The 26,583-nt window shown below is 39.0% G+C and overlaps 1 protein-coding gene across 3 annotated transcripts; it reads right to left on the bottom strand.

Annotated features, from left to right (window-relative positions):
• On the bottom strand, positions 1–21,135 carry grin1b (glutamate receptor, ionotropic, N-methyl D-aspartate 1b). 3 transcript variants are annotated; one of them, XM_084414722.1, is made up of 20 exons: positions 20,450–21,123; positions 17,524–17,658; positions 16,849–17,025; positions 15,153–15,215; positions 14,304–14,401; positions 13,233–13,354; positions 12,319–12,493; positions 11,640–11,784; positions 10,853–10,939; positions 10,630–10,765; positions 10,416–10,543; positions 10,065–10,229; positions 9,336–9,454; positions 8,757–8,869; positions 8,471–8,619; positions 7,696–7,853; positions 6,669–6,830; positions 6,381–6,490; positions 5,888–6,033; positions 1–125 (listed from the first exon to the last, which is right to left on the bottom strand). In XM_084414722.1, exons 1-20 carry the CDS (start codon positions 20,696–20,698, stop codon positions 60–62), a joined length of 2,703 nt encoding a protein of 900 aa, XP_084270848.1. In that variant the 5' UTR covers positions 20,699–21,123; the 3' UTR covers positions 1–59. The 3 variants fall into 3 exon arrangements, with proteins under 3 accessions (XP_084270848.1, XP_084270849.1, XP_084270850.1); XM_084414723.1 differs by lacking the exon at positions 15,153–15,215 and having other exon boundaries at positions 20,450–21,135; XM_084414724.1 differs by lacking the exons at positions 1–125; positions 15,153–15,215 and adding an exon at positions 2,498–2,749 and having other exon boundaries at positions 20,450–21,135.
• Between the last annotated feature and the right edge of the window lie 5,448 nt (positions 21,136–26,583).

The following is a 26,583-nucleotide window of genomic DNA, read 5'->3' as shown; positions in this document are numbered from 1 at the left end:
TCTCTCTCTCTCTCTCTCTCTTTCTTTCTGCCTGTCAAATTCTCCTTCTCTCTCCACTTTCACACCACTGTGCTCACAGAGGGGTCTGACAGGTTGAGCTGGCCGGTAATGTCCGTGGGATATGGCTATAAATGAGGAGGAAACAGAAAAAGGACAAGTAAGAGCAAACATTTGCATACTGTACCCCTCCCGGTATTTAGTTCACGTTTGTTATGACGGAGGCAATCTCTCCACCCACTGCAGGCCGTGTTTATCTGTCATCCAGAATCATTTGGCTGCGTTTTAAAAACAGACAGGCCTCCTTGGACTGTGGCTTAAGATAAATAGAGTGAACGAGGTAATGGATTCATTACCGTACAATTGCTTCCTTAAAGGATCACTGCTCACGCTTACAGTCCCAAATGAATATGCTTTCCTAAAACGGGTACCGTATATCAACACACGAAAATGTCTGTACTAGAAACCTGTAATGGCACAAACGAGAGCACTCTGTCTCCTGGCCCACGGCTAATAATTTACCTGACCTAGAAGTACTGTCACCATAGTAACTGTCCTAATGAAATATGACAGCCGGACCTGATATGCAGCACAAGGTGCAGTTCATTCCAGTCTGCCACAGGTTTCACTTTCAGTATCTCTCAATTTCTGAATGATTCTATAGTAGTATTGTACTGAACGTTTTATTTTGATACTCTCCGCATACGAAAATATAATTTGTGCAAAAGGTTGACATTTAATTAAAGGAATAGGTCAACATTCACTCAGCCTAATCGTTGTTCCCAACCAATTTTCTTTCTTCTGTGAACCACAAAAGAAGATTTTTTGAAAATAATGTCTATGTTTTTTGTCCATGCAATGAAAGTCAATGGGGTCCAGTGTTGTTTCGAAGCCCAAGTTTGTATTCCGCAGAATAAAGAAAACATACAGGGCTGGAACGACGATGATGTGAGTAAATGATAACAGGATTTTCATTTGGGTGAACTATCCCTTTAATCATGACAACTTTGAGAGTTTATTATCAGAAGGGATATAGTTTTGGCTAGAAGGCTTTAGTGGGTGTTGTGATACCCTCACTCATAACAACGTTGTTTATGGTGTTCCGAGTCAATTCTGAGTCATAACCACAGCGCCCCCTGTCTACAAACAGGGGGAAAGCATAAGAGATCTATTCTACAACAACCAGAAGGGTCATGCTGGCAGAGGAAGAGAGAGGCAGTGTGGCATGTGGTGTGGACACCGACAATAAAAACACCATTCAAATCCATTTATAAAAAACACTGATAGAAAAGAAAAGGATGGTTAAGACTGTGATGGGTAAACATCAGTTCAAAAAGACATTTTGTCACTGTTTAGGTTGTAGACTTTGTATCTTTTATCTGATCCTATTCTACCTTCATCTTTGACAAATATTTTATAATATCATATCAGGTTTTGTTAAGAATGCATTCTGTGAGCACCCTCACCTCTGATTGAAACCATCTTACTGAGGGAGAAATCAACTGAAATGTGAGCTACATGGATTTGGAGGTTTCTTTGTAAACTCGACCAAATGAGCTGCCAATCAGAAATAATTTTGGAAGTTGAGGGTGTATGCAACAAAGCCCCAGGTCAATCATTGTCATACCCGGAAAATGTCTTGCGAGCAATTGAAAAACAACCCAGTCTAAACCAATTAAAGTAATGCAATGAAATAGTCTGTGTTTGTGCTTGCACATTTGTTTGTATTGAATCCTCAGAGCCGGTCGCTGTTTAGTTTGAGAGCTACGTCTTATTAAACCTGTGGGACCAAGGAAACACAGTGAGGAGGCGGTTTGTGTGAACAAACTCGTGTGGGGAATCTAGCTCTGAGAGTTCAATACATTGTAAACGTAGACACAAAACCCATCTGAGCAGCATTTCCTGAAAATGAAAGGTTTTTTTATTCATAGAACTGCAAAGAAAACATTGAATGGTTAAAAATAAACGCAGAGATCTTGGTAGTGCATGCCTGTCGGGGGAACAGCCTAGGTTATTTTAGCGTCGCTCGTCTTTGGCTGTTAATGGTAATACCGTGCATCGCGGGAGGCATACAGGGTGACTTTGTTAGAGCAACCACGTTAAATGGGACAATAAAAGGAGAATGAGGTACATGGAAATAACTGTTACAGGACCGAGCGATGAGAGGAGAGACACACGAGTACACATGAGAAAGGAGAAAGGAGAAAAGAAAACATGAGAACAGAGCTTAAAGTCACATCCAGGTTAGGCACGGGAGAAAGACCAGCACAGGCGCTAAGACGGAGAAGCTACCTCGCCCCCCTCCTGCAAGGTAAACCCACAAGCCCCCCAAAAAATCTGCTCCTCTGTTCCCTCTCCACACTTTCCCTGGCAGCTAGATTCCTGATTGGGCTTTCCCAACAGATGTCTGGATGGAGTATAGATGGCTGACTGACAGACATGTGGCCATGACTGTAACTCCATGTGTGAGGGTGAAGATATTCTGAGATGAGACGTTTGTTTTGGAGAGGAGAGATGAGATGACAGGAGAAAGGAAGAGAGCGAAAGAAACAGGGCAGGCCAAGGAGGAGAAGGAAGAGAAAGAGGAAAAGAGCGAGAAGATAGAAGTACAGGCAGGGCGTCATTTTCTTAATCTTCTTACCGTGTCTTTGGACGACCTACGTCTCTTGATGTTGGAGGCCAGGTTGGTACTGATGGACCTAAAAGAGGCTTTCTTTTTGGGGTCGGGCTCTGCTCTACCATTTTTCCTATCCTAAAATAAATATACAGTATATGTAGAACAATTATTCGTGCTCTCTGGAAGAGCGTGTTTGGTTTCCAACCATCACCACCCACCTCGACTACGAAAGCTACTGAATGGCACTACCCTGCTAATTTTAGTGCTAATCACAATCAACATGGAGTTTCCTGTCCATCCTGGCTGTGAGTCAGAACGGTGCATTCGCGCACCCACAGCGTTCTACAAGGAAAGAAGACACTGGCATAGTCTGGATGAGAATGTGTACAGAAAGTCTTACTTCGAATCTTTTACGATCCTGACATTCTAGAGAGGGGAAGAGGAGGACTTCTGTGGATTGTGTGATCAGACCACACTCATCCACAGTTCTGCAACTCCGTAAATGGAAAGCCAAAGCATTAGCAAAGGAAAAAAGCAAAAGAAACGTAATCGGATGGGGGGGGGGGTAACAGGCTCCAGTTTGAAAAGGAGAAGATGTCTTTGTGTTGTCAGGGAAAATGAACAACTCATCAATAAACAACCGAAACTTAACAGAGTCCCTTGCCATTATACCCCAGTGAGAGTATAATGGGCATATGAAGGAAGGAGGAAGGGGTGTGCAGGCTCATAAGAGGAGACAAGAGCGTCTGGAGGGGGGTGGTGAATTCAACCAGAAGACATGCAATAGATGGAACCAAAAGGGGAATGCAAAATGAATGACATGACAGTTGACCTTGGCTGGCACCGTCACTCCCTCATTTACTAGCACATTTGGACCATGTGTCTGATCCCCTACAGTGACCGACTCTAAATGTGACCATCTGCAACTGCACTTTACTTTACAGCAATACAATATATGAATAATTATACCACAAACAGGTTAGTGAACCAGTTTATATTGTTTAAAACAAATGTTCCAGGTTCTTAAAAATGTACTCTTCACATGGTTTTGAAAAACTTCTACAACATTTTCAAAAAAAGTTTCAATTTGTTGAAATGTTGTGTAACCGAAAATTCATTATGCATTATATAACTGAAATAACTTGCCTTGCCATTAAAAAAATAGTCATCAAATTATCTAATATTTAATTGATTTGTGAAACACAGACATAATGATCTGCTGAGTTCCCCTCTAAATGAATTTTAATCCAATGTCCAAAGCCAAACAAAATGCTTCTGTAAAGTAAAGTGCATTTTTTGTGAGATATTTTAAATTCTTTTAGCATTTGTGAATCATTAGTTACTGTCTGGCTCTCTCAAACAACATTGCAAAAGAAACAAGACACAAAAAATGCCCACAATAAGGTTTTCATCTGTTTTCACATAATGCATTATGGTTTTTCTAGAAAGGGTGACCGTACAAGCGCCTTTAACCGTCAGTGCTTTCATCCATTGCATTTCAAAGCCCTGTGATGACAGAGGCAGTGCCTCTGGAGTGGGCAGCTAGCCCACATCACACGGGCGCCTGATCTGCTCCTGGCTCGCTCTGGTTTGAAATGCAAATGCATCCAGGGCAGATCTGCCTGTTCATGCATTCAGGAAGCAGTTGTGTGTACGGCTTTTGCATATGTTGCATGTGCACCTGGAATGAGCGTAGCGGTTTTAGTGTGTAATAATTGATTTTAGCTTTCAGGAAGGAATTATTCATCGGCACACTCGGTCGCCATTAGCGCTGGTTAAACATCCATATTTGCCCATTCAGATGGGGATTACATGGAGGCTCATTTGCAATTTAAATATATAAGCATTATTTTTCTTTTATTCGATAAACAGTGGGAGGAAAATCATCAAAAAGACCTTGTCCGTGGTCAAATAATATTTTTTTGTTCATCTCAAATTATGAGCCTTCAACAATTCTGGACCTCTGACTGGACGTAGGAGGCATGTGTGGGCGTATTAACCGTGCAACATTGTCTTGTGACTCAAGTAGGCAGTAAAGCCCGAAGGTTAAAATGCTTAACTCCCTATAACATGATTCTCTGATGTGTGAAGTCAATCAGCTAGCTTTCGGCTTTGATACTGCACTGACGCTTGATCCAATAGTTAGATTTCGTGTTTTGCCTTGTGGTGAAATATGTGCCTGCTAATAATGAGTCTAAAGTAACAAGGCCACGCTCAATGACTTGAATCCCATTAGGAAAAGTAATCTCGCTTCAACAACGCACTAACTTTCACAGAAGTTCATAGATATGGTCATGTGTTGTGTAAGCCAGCCAGGTCTCAAGTCTCAAAAGGGCTGACCTTGTTACTTTTGCCAACATCCGGGCATCATGTTGGCCTGTGACCCATTGTGTATGGATACAGCTGGAGGCCAGCAGCGGACAAACACTGATCTGTATAGGGCGTGAGGACGCTTTGATCTGGCCTGCTCAGCATGCGTCTTCCTGACTCCACAGCAGCGTCACAGGCTTCTTTAATGTGTGTGTGTGTATTTGTCAAGCTGCTCAATAAAAGCAATGCCAGTGGCAGTAGTAAGGCTGCAGGAGCTACTTTATCATGCTGAGCATTTCGATTGGATGGTAAGAAATGTGTCTTTGCATGGATCTGCTGAGAACCACTCTTATCATTACTATAAAGGATTTATTTTGGACACTTGTGTGCTGTTGCATGGCCAAATGTCCAAATTTATGAATTGGCCTGTTTTCTTTTTTCACCTCGAGGCATTGTTGTAAAGCTGTGAGGTTCTATATATTTATCAGAAATTCACAATCACACTGTATCATAAACAGTATGTAACTGTGGATTATTCTTTGCTTTCTTTGAGTATTTGTGCTTTGTTGTATTTTTTGTGGTCTTTACATATGAAAGCTTAGTTGCTTTATATTTTAGGAAGTGTATCAAGTTAAGCTCATTGTAAGCTCACCCTTTTATACTCCTTTGTACACAAACTCATTAAAAGAGTTTAGCATGCATTCATATATTGACAAACGCTTTAGTTCACTGTAACATTCACTGCTCAGTTTGACTGCCTTATTTGGCTGTTCTCATTGAGTTCACTCTTTTGGTGATGTGTTATTTTCTGCCTCATTATGACCTTTAAGCCACATCATGAATGGATAACAGACTATGAGATTTCTTCATTCTGTGGCAGAAACCAGTGGTTAGCTGCAGATTGGCCTTTTGTTGGCTCTAATAACTTCCAGCAAGAGTTTGGGGGTTGGGAGGCGGCTGTACCTGTAGGTTCTTCCTCCAGACATTAACTGCTGCAAAAGCCAGCTGCATTTGCTTCCTGCGTGCATCCTTGTGCCGTTTGTACGCAATCTCAATGAAGATGAGGAAGATCCCGGCAACGATGCCACCAGCAACCAACATAAACACGCCTGTGTGATGAAAAATACATTTGATTTTTTCCAAACAGTCTTGTGGCAAAGAGGGCAAAAGACATATGATGCATATTCATACTGACAGATTTGCATTAATAAAAAAATTGGCAACCTGAGCTTCAGTGACCATTGGTGATATGACAAAGTTGGTTTTAATTTAATGCAACTGAGCAGAGACATGATGTGGCAATCTTCTAACTCATACAGCTGGAGACCACGGTCGAGTAGAAAAGCCTACTAGCAACCAACGGCACAGAGACTCAACGAACTTGAGGGATTTGCTCACTGTCAGTGTCAACAAACCTTTAAAAAGCAAAAGAGATCCTGTGAGAGGTGGATCATACCTGCCATATTCTCAAAAGTGAGTGTGGCTGGTGCATTGCTTCTGGAGTCACACTCCTGATAACGGACCCAGGTTTTATCCAAGTCCTCCATGAAGCCATTCTCATGGGAACTATTCATTCAAAGACCCAACACATCACAGTCAAACAATCCGTTATTCCAGAAATAGAAACAGTTGACGTGATTGCGGTAAGCCTAGGGATTAGCTGAAAGGAACAGAAAAAAAAAAAGAGAAAAACAAACAAAAGTATAGCAGCGTACTGTGGATGATTAGTCTAGACTGAGATTACCTGAGGATGGCCAGTGAGACGTTTTGCTTCCATGGGCTGTCTTTGCGCATGCCAATACCGAATCCAGAGCGGAAGAACAGCTCGCCTGTGGTGACCAGGTCACATTTCTGCGAGGCCTCAAACTCCAACACTGCTGAATCCCATATAAATGCGTGGAGTTTGCTATGAGAAGAAAAAATTGGAATGAAAATATGATAAATCTTGCATTTTTCCTATTAAAAATTCTTTATCTTTACAATTTACAATACCATTCAAAGATTTTTTTTAAATAATTTTGAAAGAAGTCTGTTATGCTCACCAAGGCTGCATCTAATTGATCAAAAATACAGTAAAAATGTAGTTTATTCCTGTGATGACAAAGCTGAATTTTCAGCATCATTATTCCAGTATTCAGTGTCACATGATCCCTCAGAAATAATTCTAATATGCTGATTTGGTGCTCAAGAAACATTTCTTTGATAAATGGAAAGTTCAAAAGAAATTAGATCCCAGATTTTTATAGTCTTAGACTTCTGCTCACCACTGTATTTAATAATTCATTTGCACCTCTACTACACTTTACACAAACAGCTTGAAGAACTTGCATCTTCTAAATGGAGATAAGTGGAAGTAATTCCTGGTGATTATAGAACTAAATTGAGTAAAAAAAATTGTAAGGGAAATGTATTAAACACTGACGTCTTGTCTGTCATTTGTTCCTGTCTTAGCCTTGTAGTGCAGGTCTTTCTTTAAAATACAACTCCCTACCCTGCTTTGTATTCAGCAACAATACTGTACTGAATCACACTAACAGGAGTTTAGCCTCTCTCTGCTCTTCACAGACTCACTGAGGAGAGAGGAATATGTGTCATCCTTTATACTTAATGGAAATGTATCTCTCTGCAGCCCACTTCCTGGCATTGATATCTATGCCCGGCTCCTAAAGGGAACTTTAAAACAACAGCTTCAAATAAACCTGTTCTGGCATAAAAAATAACAATGCTTTAATTATGTATATAATTAGGGGAAACTCTTATTGCTGACTGACCTGTCTCGCACGGCCTGGATGGCTTCAGCGGCGCTCTCGTAGTTGTGCTTTTCCATGTGGCGGTACATGGTGCTAAGCTCAACTTGGCGCCGGAAGTAAATGTCCACAGAACTCTGCTTCACTGTGGCGTAGATGAACTTGTCTGATGGGTTTCGCAGCTGGAATACAAGGTAACAGTGGGACAGTCTGGATGAACTGTAATAAATGGGTGCTACGCAAGATAATTTATTTGTTTATTCAAAACATGCTGAATAATTAAAGTAAACCGGTGTTTGGTGTCTGCAAATCCAACATTTTGACTTTTTTGTCTGCAATTACATGAAATATTTCTGAGGAAAATAGCTGTGGGAATAGAGGCAAACCAAGGTAAGTATGACCTAAAAATGTTTTGTGAAGTCATACTGCTGTGCATCTACAACTGCAAGTATAAACCTGTAAATTTATAAATATCTCATATTAGAAAATACCATTCAGAATATACTTATACCCCTTTGATTTTAACTATTTATTTTACTTTTATACAAATGTTTACATTCTGTCCTTTGCTAATTTTCAGCCCACATGGCAGAATTGACATGGATTGTTATGATGAAACATGGCAAATAAAAATAACCTTTGCTAACAAATGACCCATAATTATGTGTCCTTGGCAAGCTTAATTATATGTGGTGTTTTTATGCCGTGTGAAATGTGAAATCTCTGTGCCCAGTAATTTAGAGTCCTATTTGATATTCTGTTGTATAACATGCAAAGCTGCTTCATGTTTAGTGCTCACCCTAGGGTCGTTGATGCCGGTAATGCGCTCCTCAGGCCGATCCAGCACTAGGAAGGCTGCCAAATTGGCAGTATAAGATGCAACTATAATCATAGCAAAACCAGCCCACACCATACCTAAAATCCTTGCTGAAAAGCTCCGAGGGGCACCTGCGAATGTAAGCGGGGAGGTGAGAGCGATAAAGAAAATTATGCTTACTGCAAAATCAATCAAACGCGGAGTCAGCAATATTTGCAGCTCACAGGGGCGATAGACTGAATAATAATCTCTCGTTGCTGATGTCTACCTTCTCCAATTCCGGAGTTCAGAAGTACACCCCAGGAGAACCACATAGCAGAGGATAAAGTGAGGGCATCTTCTTCTTCCTCTTCACTATTTACTTTAAACCTTCCAAACGGGCTGCAGGGCAAAGCGCATATCAGTCAGAGGCAGATGCTTTTAGGCTGCATCCATAAAATGTTGTTAGTATTCAGCCAAACTTCTGAGATATTCTGCAAACTTTCGTGATATCAAGCTACATTCTCACATCTGTGTGTTCAGCCATTTCTACATCTATCCAAGGATGAGTTTTAAAGGGATAGTTCACTGAGAAATGAAAATCCTTTCATCATTTACTCACCCTTGTTGTTGCAAACCTGTTTTAATTTCTTTCTACTGCAGAACACAAAAGAAGATACTTCAAGGAACGCTGGGATCCAAACAACATTGGACCCCATTGACTTTCACAGTATGGAGGAAAAAGAACAACAACACTGAGACATCTGTCAAAATATCATCCATTGTGTTCCACAGAAGAATGAATGACAAACAAGATTGGATAAACTATCCCTTTAAGGTGTCATGCATGTAACAAGTCTTCCTTTACCTGAAACGGTCTAATAGGTAGAGCATCACCGCCACAACATGGACCGATAGACCCACCAGTAACCACAGAGTGCTCTGAAAAGGCTGCATGAACGAGTCCAGTGTACTGCGTGGTATTTCCTGCAAAACAACACAGCTTTATCCAATCCAACAAACACCACCCACATTGCCACATGCATCGCCATATGGAGCATCAAATGGAGTCTACATCTACGCTGGTTAGAGGTGTATTAATAGATTTCACTGTACTCCAGAGTCAATTGATTTATCACAGCATTTTCTCAGTACAGATAAGCCCACTTCAGGGAATTCAATTTAATCAAGAAACTGTAATGCTATTTCCGTCCCAGAAAGTCCATGTTCTCAGAGGATTTCTCCAAAAATTAATTACATTTTATATACTTTATTTGAAACTTAGCAGCCATGAAACTGAAATTAAACTGACCCCAGATCTTCATCTATTATTTTCTTATTGCCCACAGGAAATAATGCCGGTTTAAAGGGATAGTTCACCCAAAATGTACCAATTTTATGTTGTTCTAAAGCTGTTTAACTTTTTTTCTTTAGTGGAACAGAAAAGGAAGATATTTTAAAGAATTGTTTTTGCCCATACACTGAAAGTCAGTGTGGTCCAGAACAAAATTTGTCGATTTGTCAAAATCTTTTGGGTGAACAATCACTTTGAAGTCTGTACTTTAAAATAATGATCTGTTGGTCATTTGAGACTCACCTTTTTGACAAGTATTGTGAGCCCCTGGTACTTGAACGGTTTCGAGAACTCTATGTACTGGGCTCGTTCATTGTTGATAGTAAGTGGAGCCACGATCATGTCTGCCAAGCCACTCAGGAGCTCTCCCATCATGCCATTCCACTCCTTCTTGTTGCTGTTATTTACCTGGTATCAGGAAGATAACGTTAAGAAATTTCTTCTAAATTTCTAAATGCATATTTCAGCAGATGCTTAATGGCATCTGTGAAGAAAGGCTTGAAAATGCACAGACAAGCCTAGTTGCATGACCTTTGAAAAGACATGCAAGGCAACAGGCAGGTGAAGAATCAATAAAGTTATCATATTACTCACACGCTCCTGAGTGCCAAATTTGCCATCAGCCACTAGATGCACTTCATAGGTAAAGTTCATTGTCATTGCAAGTTTGATCAAAAGATCAATGCAGAACCCATAGCAGCACTGAGGCACTATGGGGCGACCTATAGAGATACACAAACCAGTCAAATCTGGACAAAGCACAACTTTGGTCCAAACATATACATACATAATAATACATAATGCCTACCTGGAATGGTCTCATTGGGGCCAGTGCAGATTACTTTTTTGATCAGGACTCCATTTACAGTGTACTCTTCCTTGCATGTTCCATCTTGTAACGTCGGTTTGACATAGACAAAGGGCTCTTGATGAATGGTGACAATCTACCAATGAAACAAGAAAACTGAATGTAAATGCAAGGGGTAAAAAAACAAAAAAAAAGATGCATCAAAACCCCTGCAATCAAGTACCTTTAATCTTGTTGACATCTGATAGCCTTTCGGCTTTTCAGTTTCTCCTCCTGGCCAAATAATCTTCCTCTGAGAGTTCATTACGACCTGGAACAAAATATATTTCTGTCATTCACCTTCATTCATTTCCATTACTATACATTTGTCTAACTTCACTGCATTTTTAAATAATGTAAATGTTTTTTTTGTTTTTTTTTATTATTCAAATTTTTTTCGATAGTCAATCACTTTTAAAACATTAATTTTGTTTAATACCATGTCAGTTTGTATTAAGTGAATTAATAGCTACTTCAAATTAATGATGAATTATAGTATATTTATAAATTAACATTTATCTAGATAAATAAATGCTGTAAAAAGTGTTGTAAGCTGACGCCAGGCTACATTGCTGTAGAACCCACTTCACAAGCTACATTGTGAAGTGATGCTCACTGCAGAGCCAAATGAAGTCCAGCTCCCCTCTCTGGACGTCATGGGTGGAACCTGATCTAGTCCAGTTCTGTTGATCTAATAGGTGGATGGGTATGATTATGGCTAGGGTTAGGGTGTTGGACTTTTTAGCTCCACCCATTATGCCCAGATTACATTCAGAGAGGGGGAGCTGGACATCACGCTCCACCCATTGGCTCTTCAACGAGCCGCCTCTCTTCATTATTGGTTCATGAAACTTAATGCTGTGAACTTACTGTAAAGTGTTACAATAAAATGAGTGTCCCAACTGTTAAAATAGCAATGTTTGTGTGAAGCAGAAGGACAGCTCATTAAAAAGACTGAGCCAATTTCATACTTGCGAGCCATTGTAGACGCCCACTTGCACCAGCCGGGTTTTCTGGTAGTTCAGAATGCTGTAGTGGGCGAACCTCCTGTCTCCGTCATCATTAAACTCCACGCGGCCTGTTAGGCCATCTGGATACTTGGATGACATCAGCACTCTAGTGCACCAGAGGGGGGTTTTTAGAAAAGGCACAAAATGCTCATTTAAACACAAAGGAAGACATTGACGATGACTGGAAGTAATGGAAGTTTACCAGGAATTCAGAGATGGGAGATGCAGGCATATCTTAGGAAAAGACATTAAAACTAACTAGGGAAGATTTAGGGGGTGTCATGTGGGGTGGAGACGGATGGCACGTAATGTGCAGGCACAGACATAGGAGAACAGAAATGACACCTGTAAGGGTCTCAAATTGGGTCTCAAATGCAAATTGGTACCACCAGATTTCACAAGGCCAATGTAATCAACAACTTAACAGGCTTGATGTGTCCTTGCACTCGATTATTACTCCTTTTGAGGAGTAAAGGCATGGTTTTAGAAGCAAAATGCTTGCGATTTCAATCTTTGTGGTGTGAAAGCTTCCACTCTTGTCAGTGCCAGACCAGTGGTAATGTATGATAATGCATGACAGCAAATGGATGGTTGGTTGGAAAGCTAGCGAATGCTAGCCAGCGCTCATCCCTGGCCTCACCGTTTGAAGAGTGGGCCAGTCTTCCAGATGTTTGTATTGCCAACACAGCCTCGAGGAGGCTCTGTGATATTCTCCTTCTCAAAGAGCTCCTGAATGGACTGGGCCACCACAGCCACGGCATCGTAGATGTGCGCAGACTCGTTCTTGCCATTGATAAGCTGAAGGCCGAGCAAGCCTGCCCAGTTGACAACATTACATGGTGTTGGCCAATGCCTCACAACACGACTCTCACTTCAAGAGCACGTCAAGGCATACTCATAATAAAGAAATGCACACATTGCCAGAGAGAGAAACAAACGTGCATTGCATATGAGCGACGAATTGTCTCAAGACAGACAGAAGGGCTGTGAAAGTCATGGGGGGATTAGGACAGGGTCAGCACTGAGCAGAATGATGTGAAGTTGAACACGGATGTGTATATAAAGAAGCCGGGAACAAAGAAATGCGGTTGTCGCTTACCATCGTATCCACACCTCAATGTGGAGGTAGCAAAGCACCACTTATAAATAAACTCATGACAGCCAAACCTTAAAAATGTATGCACATTCAAACCAATATGGATTACCACAACTCTCTATTGCATCATTTGTTGTCTACTGAAAGAAAGGACAAACACTCAAAAATGAAACAAATTAAACATTAGACATAAAGCACAGTACAATGAGTAAAGAATCACTGTGTTTAAAACCTTTAAACATGCAGATGTTTAAACGTTTAAACACGCAAGTACAGCACAGACACTGATTTCGTCGGTGGGGATTGCAAATTGTAATCGTATAAAAAGCTTAAAAGGCAAACATGTTCAGTTTGTTAAACAGCACAGGAGAGAGAGCGAGAGAGAGAGAGAGAGAGAGAGAGAGAGAGAGAGAGAGAGAGAGAGAGTCATGAAAATGGAGAGGATGAAAAGTACATACCATCTGGGGCTTCACTCAGTGCTTTACCAGACATCTCCCTTTCTCCAACAAGCCACACGTAACCAGAGCCTGTCATATTGAGCTGGCGTGCCGCTTTATAAATGGCTGCGGCTTCGTCTTCACTGTGATTGGACAAATATTGGTTATAACGGATTGGAGTAAACACCTACAATTTTAATGTTATAAGCAAGCCCACATGAAATCTGTGAGTGCAGAACTCCGAAATCAGGTCATTCACTATTGAGAAAGGTCTTTTTTTTATATTTTGGCAAATTTGACCATGCTTTTATTCACCAACGAGAGTGTAAAACACATTTTGCCATGTTTAAATCCATTACGCAGAATGCCTAAAATTTCCCCCCAAGTCACTCTGCATATTCTGTGTGGGCCTGATTATGAGTCATGAAGGGCAGACAAATGGTTTGACATCTTGAGGCAATCTCTTGTTAACAAATTAGATGTTGGTTCATTTAACCAGAAAACGGATTATGAAGTGTTTGTACTGAGGCTGGACATCATTTTAGCTTCATTTGCTGTATTTTTTTTATATTTTAATGTATAAACTCACTGAAATTGTTAGCACAATGAATTGAGAATGTCTAAATTCCAATTCAATTCTTGAATCTAAATCTAGACTTTGGACTTAATTTAAATAAACTGAAATTCGAAGAAATCGATATACTTGTAATTTACTGGAAAAGCAAAGTTTGCCATATTATATGATATTATATTATATTACATTATAACTTTTGGACCAGGGTAGAAGAACACTTGTCTGAATTTCTTTGACTTGCAATTCAGTAAATTTATCGTCCCCAAATTCCAATTCAAAATCCAATTCAACTTCCTGTGAGAAGTGGCCAATTCAATTAAAATTCCAACTGAATCGAATAGAAGCCAATTCTCTACTGAAAAATTCACCCTGATACACAAACATCTTTTTTAGAATCCTCAAACCAAAGCTTCGCCATATTTGCCAGCACCACTTTAGCTTCGTGGCTGGCAACATGTATTATTCAGCAACATTAGCGATTAGCAGTCTGATGGGTTAAGCAGCGGAGATGAACTCACCTTGCGGACAGGATGATAACTCTGGCCTCTAGCTCTTTGGCTTCCTGGAGCAGAGCCGTCAGATTTGTGTCTTGGCTGAACAGGAGCACTTTCTCTGCCTGGGATTAGGACACAACATTAGTCAGGTAGTTGACTCATTTCCACCATGAACCATGCTCTTTGAGCGCTTGCGTTTTTTTCCCTCTCCTTTTTTCTTTTTTTTTGGGAGGGGGGGGGGGGGGGGGGAGGAGGAGGGGGTATTCAAAAAATGAAGTAAAAAAAGTTTCTGAGATAAACTGCTTAAATGAAAAAACGTAAGTAAGCTTGGAGCAGGTAAAAAAACATTTCTTTTTTGCATTTTCGCATGCAAACTCAAGGGAATCAAGATTCCAAGGAAAAACGTGCATGGTACAGGAAAAGGGAGAAGAAGATTGATGCAACCAGAAAGAAAAAAACAGGTGAAGGAAGATGGTGGTGGTGGCTTCTTTCCCAACAAAAAATTAAAAACCAACAAAAAAGAAGAAATGCTGCAGAAAGGTGGGAGTAACATCTGGATAGTGCCTGTCCCACACGACCAGATCTCCACGCACTGTGTCAAAAAGAATAGACTTGCAATCTTGCTGGCTTCAATACATGCATTCCTTTACACAAAAATAAAAAAGTGACAGGTGGGGGAGCGAGTTTTTGTATACGCTTTAACAGAAAAAATAATCCATTCTCGATTGAAATCATAAAAGGAATCCAAACAAATAAATAGACGTGCTGGCAGGATAAGGATCCCTGGAATCGGTTTGTTGATTGTTTGACTGTTTTCTAGTGGCTACTTTCATATAACGTTTGGGGCGGCGTGCATTGACCATGCAAATATACCTTGGGTCCTCGCTTGTTGTCAAAGGACAGTTGGTCGAGGTTTTCATAGTTCCTGTTTTTACTCTGATGAATAATGTGCACAGAGAAAATATGCAGACACAGAATATTATAAACAGTTATATATGGTGCGCAGTAAAGCATTCCAACAAATCTCCACTTTTCTGCTTCAAATTGGGAAACTCTAATCCTGGGGCTTGCAAAAACATCAACAAACCTTATCTATCCTTGCAAATGGTCTAAACCTGTTCACTCTTATTTCAATGAGCTCACCTCCTTTCATTTTTTTTCTCAATATTTCACTTTAATTTAACCTTTTCACCTGGATTTAATTAAAACACCTGCCCTGAGTGGGCTCCTTGCTTTACCACAGTTAATAATAAATGCTGATGTCTTCTGAACTCTATTTCGTTATAATGCACAATCTAATCCAGTTCACGCCATCCCATCCATCAATTTAAATTTCTCTGTCAATCTACTGTAAAAGAACATCAGCTACGGCCCATGAAGCACAGCAAGTTGCTACCACAAGACATGCCTGTCTAGACATAAGACCCGAAATAACATATTTTAGGCACTCTATCAAGATAATACACATTCTTCAGAGCCACAGAATCTGATATAAAGACAGTCTGTCAAGCATTTAATGCTTTTGCAGAGCAGAAGTAAAATTCTGCTACATTAAATTGATGGATATGGATTATTTGAGATACTTTTTTTATGCATTTAATACATATTTGTATTTTGCAAAGAATTTTTTGTGCAGTCAGATCTTATACATATATATATATATGGCCCAATGGTTAGAGAGTCAGACTGGTAACCCGAAGGTTATATCTTATGTATACAGTATATATCAGCGAAAAACTATATCACAAAAAGCTTTAATATGCAATGATCCAACCCTGCAGACAATGTGCAGGCAAAGTTTTGCTGTAATAAAAGACACAACTGAAAGACTTTCATGAACCCTTCTGGTGATTCCCAAAACAGTCTGGCCATGTGCATATAAAAACAGCTGGCCTTGGGGCTGCCATTACTGAACATGACATTGCAACGACATTGCAGGTGTCCTAAAAATACAGCGCCTAATGGATTCAGACCCTGAAGAAATGTCTCTTTGTACTAAATTACAAATCTTCTTCTGAAATTTTGAATTATACACATACATGATATGTGTATAATTGCAAACATTAAAGAGGTTTAATGTTCACACAGTGTGTAACTACGCTTACCTTCAAATATAATGTGAAATATTTAACAGTGCAAAGCTGCACACAAAGAAAACCTATAAATCAGGCACAGTCTGTTGCTGGGAAGAAATTCTCACAGAATCACACAAACTCAAAGCATCCAAATCCCCTGGCCGAATTTATTTATTTTTTTGGTTGATTTTTTGCACAGCCCCAGGCTAAGTCCCTCATTTTGCTCCTGTTGTGGATAGACAAATAGGAGAATCTGACTATGGTAAAAAAGCAATGTGAGATGAGTAGAAAAGTACAAAGTTTTGCAGATAAACTTAAGACGCTGCTGATGCCTCTGGCATAAATAATGTTAGCCAATGGAAAGAAATGTGTTTACACAACAGAAAAAAGGAAACATTTAACATATATAGAGGACATCTGAGATATTGATTACAGGAACACACGCTGACTTACACACGCACACTCATTTAAATGCTGGACCGTGTGAGTCTCACCTTCGTCTCCCTCTCCTCCAGCAGGGTTTCCAGTCTTTTTTGTGCCGCTCTGCCCTCATGGTCATCACTCACAATCAGGATGATGTGATTCCACTGAAACTCACGCATCATGTCAAACCACACCTGGGCTTGGTGGGAATAGGGCGGTACCGTGCGCAGGAAGGAGAGGTGAATGCTCTAAATGGACGGTTGGGAAAAAGAACTGGTGAATCTCAAAGGCCCGAGGCAATTTCAGTTCATTAGGATTTAATCACTTTAACTGTAATTAATTTAGAGATGGATCCCAACATTACTTCTTTAGCACGCCAAGATGCCATAAGGCGAAGAGTTTAAGTGAATCTAAAAGAGTCAATCGATCATAACGCTAAGTATTTATGAGAGTTTTTAATTAAATGTCTAAAAAAAGGTCCACACTAGAACTGAAACAGAGTAAACATATATCACATTGTCCTGATGCAGGAATAGAAAACCATCATGGAGGAGGAGCGTCATGCAAAAATACATTTTTATTTATATTTATCCTCCAGAAAAGGTTTCAAAGCTACTAACAAAGCATATTTAAAAAAGAAAGTTGACTGAACAAAAGGACAGATGACAATCTACATTGAAACGCAGGTAGAATTTGAATCTGTCAAATCAGTCAAAGGCCAGCATCTGGTGGTCTCCTACACTCACCTTATCGGAGTAGATGGACATGCGGGTGGTGAGGCCCACAACAGGGATACGGTAAAAACCAGCCGTGTAGGACACCGGAGTGGGAGTCAGATGGTCGTTGGACTGGGGTGGGTGGCTCACCAAGATCGCATACACCTGAGGATCATAGTGAGGAGAGAAATCTGAGAAAGCTTCGACACAAACACTTCTAAACTAAAATTAAAAAAACCTTCAATTCTGGTATTTTGATACCTATATATTTTACAATGCATATAATATGTATATATAATTATTAAATGATACAATTTATATACAAACATACTTGACCTTATAAAATCTGCTGTGTAGGCTACTAGAAAAATAGCCTATTCATAACCACCATAAAACAGGTGGTAAACTGGAAGACCATATTAATAAAGATTGGATTTGTTACCAAACAAAGACCACTAGGCTAACAAACATGAAAATAGGATAATGGCATAAACATTAACTAAACAACATGAAATGTAAAAAATAAATGATATTCACCCTATCACGTGACTTACTACTAAATTCAGATTGGTCAATCAGGACGTGTGGCGGTCAACAATTTCATAGGCTGTGTTATGATTCACAGGGTGATATGCAGTGTTCACTTCTAAAACTAAATATCTGTTCAAATTCAGTTGACTTGATAAAATGCTCATTCGGAACGTCCAGCAGCGTCATCGAGCACAATCAGCACAGACGAACTTCTAGTTGCGCAGATTTGGAACGCGATGAATGGTTGGTAAATTTGGGACATTCTAAAACACTTGAAAACACGTGAAAAACGATTAATGTAGGCTACTAAGACAGTGATATTAAAAGACCAAACTCAGTAAATATCATATTAATAAAGTATACTATAATGTACAGAAACATTTCCTCATTGCTTCCTGTGAAGTGATAGCCTACGTTATATCCATGTACCCTTGTTCCCTATACAGTTTGCAGTGTCCTTTGGACAGAACATAAATGCTTCTTCGATCTGGAGTGAAGTGAAGTAAAGTCCACTTCGCAGGAGGGCACTATAGGGTAATATTCTCTGTTGTTAATGGACGCTGTGCATCATCCGGGTAACTGAAACTGGCGCGACGCTATTTTCAATGTATCGTTTAATTTTGCACGCTAATTTTCTTGTTACAAAAGCATCTGGCGCCATCTTGCGTTTCAGTTATCGCTTGTAGCGAATATGACTTCATAGGACTCGAGTAATATTGTTGCAGAGAGTGTTCGTCTTGTTCGTAAACCGATAGTTTTGTAGCCTACATTCTTTTATAGCCTACATTCATTCTTTTGTAGCCTACAAAATATCTTAAACTCAAATCAATATTTCTTGCCACGTATTTATTTATTTGGTGTGATAGGCTGAGCGGGAAAGCGGCATTATCTCTAATGTGGGTAACTTGATTATTTTAAAATGATAAGAAACATAAATGTTTAGCCTAAATAAAAACAAAATCTAGTGTCTAACCTACGTCAGAATGGAACATCTTGTTTTACATTATGCAATGTCCCGTTAAATATAGGCTAATTCATTTGTTTCACCTTACATGTTAACTTGCAGTTAACCTTTTTTCTTGTAGCATTTTTACATTTCTTTTCCATTAAAATGAGCAACAATTTAGCAATATGGAGGAGTTGTAATCATGCACACAACACATGACTGTTTTAGTTAGTTGCCTGTATTTGTTATTGACGCATTTCTAAAACGTGAAGCAATTATTTAAACTTGCCAGACGAGCCAGTTGACAGTAAAATGTCAAAGTGTTTGCAGGTCGGTTGTCATGAACTGCATGCATGCACTTGTGTCTGTGCGCGTGCGAGCGTATGTTAGGCGGGTGTGACTTGGATGGTAATCCGTGTTACAGCGTTGAAGTCTATAATCTCTGCCTCCGTCGCTGTGTAATATTCCGATAGAGCTTTCCTCGCAGAACAAAGCAGCTGTTATCTGAGTCTGGCGCCATGTTGGCCTCGTTTTTCATTAAAATAGAGGCGGAGGGCCAGCGGTGAAGCCGGCGCCTCGTAGAGGGGTTAGACATGCTACCTTAAAAGCTTTACTTATGCTTGGATTTGTATTATTTATATGACACCACACGAATCACAGGATGTCACATATCCTATATACTTTGCATTATTTCAATCTCAGTTCATGTAACCTCTGAGCAGTCTCCTTATGCTCACTCATTGGTATGTCAAAATGGACCCCCGGATCCTGTTGAATGTTTTCACATGCAACAAATAAAAATCGAGATTCGCGACAGCGCTTGACCTTGGAGAAAACAAAGTTACAGTAACTAAATCTGGCTGAAAATGACTGTCTTTGAATGAATGCACGTATGATTCATGATTTTGACGATTTTGTATTTGTATATGAATATTCTTTTTTTTCTTCATGCGTTTACCAGAAACAATTAGCTTAGTACAAGCTGAAAAACTAACAAAGAACACAATACAAATATTTAAAAACAAATGAATAAAATGAAAGCTTGATTTAAGTCTCTGATATAAAGTATAGCATAAATTCACAGGAGTCATCCGAAACGGTAACATGTTTGATAGATAGATAGATAGATAGATAGATAGATAGATAGATAGATTCTGAGCTTGCTTGACCGCACTTTAAAATAAGCAGTTATTAGAAATTGTGCAAGTTACAATACTATGTCAGTATACTTCAAAATTTCTTTTTTAATTCAATATGATACTGTGACATTTAGAAATTAAGTGAAATATAACTATATAGGCCTATAATAAAAAGATAATATTATAGCATTATTTAGATTGGTATAGATGTTTCTAAACGGGTTTTCTTAATTTATAATTAATCTTTTTAGTATTAATATTATTTTCAAAAAATGAGAGCACTATATGACATGGCACTTTAAAATATTTTATTAAATATGTTTTCAAAATGCGTGTTTACCTGGTTAGAGATGAGGTCCTCACATACGGAGAGTGCCATCTGGATGGCGTTTGGCTTATGGGTGACTGAAATAGCGTTCATCTTGAACTTATCTTTGCCGTATATATTGTTGGCTTGAGTGACAGCGTCTTTGAACACTTGCTCATATCTCTTCTGGCTCAGGACAGCTCCGATATTCACAGTCTTTGGTTCGCATCCTCCTCTCGCACAGGAGCACGAGATGAGGAAGGCGAACAGAACCAGACGCATTTTGCCCTGGATGGCAGAGGAGTCAAGCTGAGTGGCCCGTGGAGGATGCGTGTCGATGTCCGTTGATTAGACAGATCCGCTCTCACTGCGTCCTCTCCAGCAGCACTGGAATGCTATCGCCTCAGTCTAGTCCGCTGAGGAATGGGCTTCACTCATTGAGCCCACTCATGAAACCCGTTCATGTTCAAGAAAACCATGTCAACACGCCTTTTTAGAAAATGATGCTCGCTCCTGTTGCTCTCTCTTGCGAAAAGGTGGAGCACTCAGTTTTGCAGTAATGTTGTAGTCATCACCTGCGTTCACTTCTCCCACTCCTGCCGTGAGTGAATCGTAGTCAAGGTTTTGTCAAGGGTGACCTGATGCTCTGTGAGAGACGCTGTCCTTGGTGCTGAGAACTGTGCTCGCGCACTGATGCGCGCGCACTCGCAGATTACCCCTGATATCACCGAGCTGTCACGTTTGAATAGACTTCAAAACATTTGCGTTAATGGGCGGAAAATCTCAGGTCATCACAGTAACGTGTGATTGAACTGATTGGACAACGTTGATGTGTAAGTCACATGAGACCAGTAAGATGTACGTAGTTTTGTGTGAATCTTTAGATAAAAAGAGAAAAATAGCTTTAAAAAGATGATCTTTTTTATATTTTGTAGCCTATTTGTTTTGTTCATCTATTGTCCAGAATTTTCTCACACGGAGGCAACCAATAGCCTATTTAACTACACTGACAAACTGCATGGCTTATTATGGAATATTGTCATTTCACATTAATCTGTTGGTGACATTTAGATGTGTATTATATCGTTAGTTTCCTTTAATATGGAAACCCTGCTTGCGTCAAAAAATCAATTTATGGCAACCTGATAAATCCGTATCATTCTTATTCATTAAATGATCATCATTTACATACCGAACTGTCGATAAACTTGTTTTCCATTCATTTAAAACAGAGAGGGATGCAACATTTTCTAAAAAATAATCAATGAGAGCTTGTCTCCATATATCACCCGTATATAGCTCCAGAACAGGCGCGTTCAAGTGCCATGCATGGAGAAATTCAACGAGACCCCCGTTACCAAGGAAACAAGCATCTACGGCTTGAGGTGCAAGTGTTTTTTCCCCCAGACACAGTAACTTGCAATTATGAAAACTGCTTTTTACAAAACAAATCTAACATACAGTATGAATGCTTCTACAAAAAAAAAAAGAAAAAAAAGTGTATAAGAAAAATGAAATCAAATAGCCTAGCATTCTAGTGTCACAGGAAAGAAATGCTTCATTTTGATGTTGCACTTAGAATACCTCATTACCGGTCCTGTCTAAGAGGACATCACTCATTATCACAGTTAGAAAAACTGCAACTTAAGTCAGACATGCATGGAATTTTGATTTTAAAGCTCTTGTTTGGGTACAGCAAGTGCCATCCTTATACCTGCTGTTATTCTTTATCAAGATTGCTGTTGGCGACCTTTAAAACCATGCAATTGCATGTGTCGACATACAAACACACATTGCTACACACACTCAATTAAAACATTTACAGGCTGTGATAAAAAACACTCCCTAGTAGTTTTTTAAATGCAGAGATTGAAATATATGTCTCTAATTTCAATGACTTTTCACAATCCAATCATGTGGAGCAGCAAAACCAAAAGTGAACGACCATAAACACTTTTCTTTCTGGGATAATCTAAAGAATATGATTAGATAATCTGGTTGTATACGTATACTAACATGATGTTGCAGCAACTCTTGATATGATATTTGTGTAACAAACCTAACAGGACTTTATAAATAAAAATACACCATTGTAGTTCCTGTCTAATATGTAATGACGTCCAATTTAAAAGGGAATACAATTCACAATGGTGCGTTCTGTAAGGTGCATTAATAGCTGCATGATATAACACATATAATTGTTCTAGTACATCTTTACGTGCATACCTATTAATGTTGTCTCAAAGCCAACCATAATATATGACTCTGGAAACAATGACTAAATTAGTATACCTTCACAATCCAATGGATAGGATTTACAATGAGAAATTGGTTGTATGCACCAAAAATACAAATACCAAGCCTGCTACGTCACATTCACATATGGCGTGCATACTGTGCTTTGCACATTAGTCACAAACACACGCAGAGGGGGATTAAGACATGACATCACTCGAGTGCAGGCGCAAACAACAGCAGGGCAGGAAATACACGGATCAAATAATCGCCAGCCTCTTTTCAGATATCTGTTACTTTCACGACACAATGAAGCTATGTGATCCGTGGACTCGTTAAAAAGTTAGACAGCAATACACAGAGCACTGAAGTGTGGATCTCTGCAAGACAAGGGAACGTGAATAAGAGGAGATGGCAGCCGAACCATTACTGAGATGCTTCAGGCTCTCAATAAATGATACCAGCAGAGTTAGTCTCAAACGGGCTCTCAGCTCCCGAAGTGTCAGTTTGGATCATGCAGTGCTGATGTACTGTATAATACATGCCGCTCTGCTTACTTGTTAGCGTGATTTCAGTGAGGGATAACTCTGATATGTATCTCCTACACAAAGTCGGATGCAAACAACACAAAACGTATATATGCAGATCCATTGGAGATATAAGCAAAACACTGTGCGGCTTTGCTACATTATTTGATAGATTTCGATTTTTTCAGTGACTCTTGGAAATTTAATGTAGTTGAAACCAAGCTGTAATGTTTCAGCCATGTTTCATTGGCTGTGTGCTTTATCAAGTTTTTTTGGAACATGCAATCCTTTCCATACATAATTAAAATCATTCTACCACACGCACGCACAAAAAAAAAACCTTTCCAAAAATGTCTGTTTAATTATTCTCAGCCGTGCCTAATGAAGAGGCTTTTGCGCGTAATTATCCAGGACAACAAAAACAGACACAGCCTTGTAATGGTGCTATTAATGCAGAGGGAAATGGGATTTAGCTGAATGTTTTATCTCTTCTGACAGACACATTTTGATAAATCTAAAGGTTACTTGGAATTAAACCGCGTGTATAAACGCTGTGCAGGGTGGGAAATACATTGCACCTGCATGCAACATTTAAAACCTTTTGGTTTTCTGTTTCACTCAGAATTTAGCAGAGCTTCAGGGCAGAGGCATTTGCAACACAATGGATAAGCTGTTTAATTCTGAGTAAATATATCCAGTGTTTTCTCTTAGGTGTGTATATGTATGCATGTATGGGGATATTAAAGGTAAGCAGGGTTGGCAGTTGGCATTGTTGATTTATTTATTTATTTATTTTTAAAGAGAAAAGTCATTTTATAGGGACCAGAGAGGCAAATTATGCTATATTCTCCATGCACAATGTATTTTATTTTATTTTATTGCTTTTCTTTTTTTCTGGAATCATATTTCTTTTTTGTATTGTCCCTATTCAGGTATTAATTTAATTAATAAATAAATATTTTGAGAATGCCGGCAAGAAAATAGCAGAAGCAGGATTTATTGGGACGCTGGAATAAAGAAAATCAGCTCTCCTTCTGATCCAGATTCAAGATATTATTTATTGTATGCATACAATATTTTCCCCAACACACTGATGTTTGATTCATGCCAGATGTGTTAAAATCATTGTGGTGTTGTGTACTCTAAGAGCAGGAGAGTGCAAAGCTGTGTGGCAGGAAAATAGCTCCACCTAATGGTGTAATAGTAGACCTTCAAGTCTGTTTCGAGGATGCAAGGCAATCATCCGAGAAATTTGAAATGATATCTGAAGTCCCAGGAGCGCATATTTAGCTCATGGTTGAGTTTTCAGTTTTATTAAAGCAACATTAATATTTTATCCACATATTTTGACTATTGATTTTTAATTGTATTTTATTTTGTTGGTAATACTTTACAATAAGGTTTCATTTGTTAACAGTAATAACATTTGTTAACCTGAACAATGAAAAATACGTCTGCAGCATTTATTTATCTTAGTTAATGTTAATTTATTGTTTTACTAATAGATTCTAAAAAAAAGTTGTTTCTGTTAACATTAAATGCACTGTGAGTGTGAACTAACACGAACAAGATTTTTTATTAACTAACAGGTTAATAAATGCTGTGACAAATATATTGCTTAAAGGGTTAGTTCACCCAAAAAATAAAAATCTGTCAGTAATGACTCACCCTCATGTTGTTCCAACCCCGTAAGACCTTCGTTCATCTTCGGAACACAAATTAAGATATTTTTGATGAAATCTGAGCGCTGGCTCACTCCTCCATAGACTTCTAGGTGACCGAAACTTGCTGGCCCAGAAAAGTTATTAAAGAGATCGTTAATATAGTCCAAGTGACTACAGTGGCTCAATCTTAAGTATATCAAGCGACGAGAATACTTTTTGTGCGCAAAAAAACATTATTATACATTAACAACACTTTATTCCACTATTCATTTCCTTCTATCTGGGCCTCGAGTCTTTTCACGTAGTGTTTTTGCGCAGCGCGTCTGTGTTGCACGTCACCACGTAGGCTCACTATTGGCCGACGCTGGTCATGTGTGTGATGCGTGTGACGTGTTCCGAAGATGAAAGAAGGTCTTACAGGGTTGGAACAACATGAGGGTGAGTAATTACTGACAGAATTTTCATTTTTGGGTGAACTAACCCTTTAATATGGATTACATATTTATGGACATTTTTGTCTTTTTCAGTGTTTTTTATTATTATTTATTTATAATTTTGTCTGTGTTAATGCCAACTGCATGAATGTTTGGCACAGGTGTGTATTTTTATAAGAATTTTACTATTCCACCCCCATTTTCTTTAAAAAAAAATCTATTTTGCACTACACAAAATACTTCCTCTCAGCACCCTTTGGACAAAAAAGTCTGCATTGAAACTCATTAAAACGGCAAGTTTTTAATCCCAGGGCCAATTAATGATGCAATCTTTGTTAAGAGGCTTGTTGGCAAGACTTCAAAAATTTTTTTACTATCAATAATTGTGTGGGTTTGTTGGTATGGATGTCAGATGTGCTTTGCATGTGTGTAATAAAATAAATGTGCGTGTGTGTGCTTGTAACATTTGAGAGAGAGAAAAACTAAACTGCAAATCACAAATGTGTGGAATTCGCTGGTATCTAATGGGGAAAATGTATACTGCGCCCCAAACAAAATCTTCCTGAAAGCTAATTTTTTGAGATATCAACCTCAAATTTGGAACACAACTTCTTTAGATATATGGCTCTGGTTTTCTATCAGTTTTAGAGTTCAACATGTTTCATAAAATATACATTTTATATAAAATATTGTTCATAAATCATTTTCATAAACTTAAACCTATAACTTTTTTGGGGTTTTACTTCAGCAATAATATGCCAATGGTCTTCTTTAAAATGAGACCAGACTTAAGTCTGTGCTCCCAAGCGTGACATTTTTATGACATTTCTTTGACACGGCTATGTGTAACTTTTTTGAATTGATGCACAAGGGATGAGTTAACTAATGTTAACAAAGAGACATTATTGTATTTTATTTTTAATGTTTAAAATTTGTATTGTTTTTCTATTTAACAATCACAATGGAATGAAGGTCATATGCTTTTCTTGACAATGCATTAATTAAATAAAGAGCATGTATGGTATACATATGTACACTAAATTATCAAGTGGTAATGCTAATTATGAAGTTAATAGCTGTAAGGGTTAAATCATACTTGTCTGAAGTCATGCCAAGGGATCTAGAAGTTTGAGAGGGCGTGTTGAATAAGTGAGATCAAAACCCCAAAAAGCTGCAGAGATTTCTGCTGGTTTCACAGCACTCACGTCATCACATCAGTATTTTAGGCATATCCGCATGAAGCTGGAGTGTTATCTGTGTTTGCACCTGGTCAATCTCATGTCCATCCCTTTTTTCTCATTGGTCTT

Source organism: Rutilus rutilus (genome assembly GCF_951802725.1).
Source record: "Rutilus rutilus genome assembly, chromosome: 7".
Taxonomy (NCBI): Eukaryota; Metazoa; Chordata; class Actinopteri; order Cypriniformes; family Leuciscidae; genus Rutilus; species Rutilus rutilus.
This window is presented reverse-complemented; position numbering and strand designations above follow the sequence as displayed.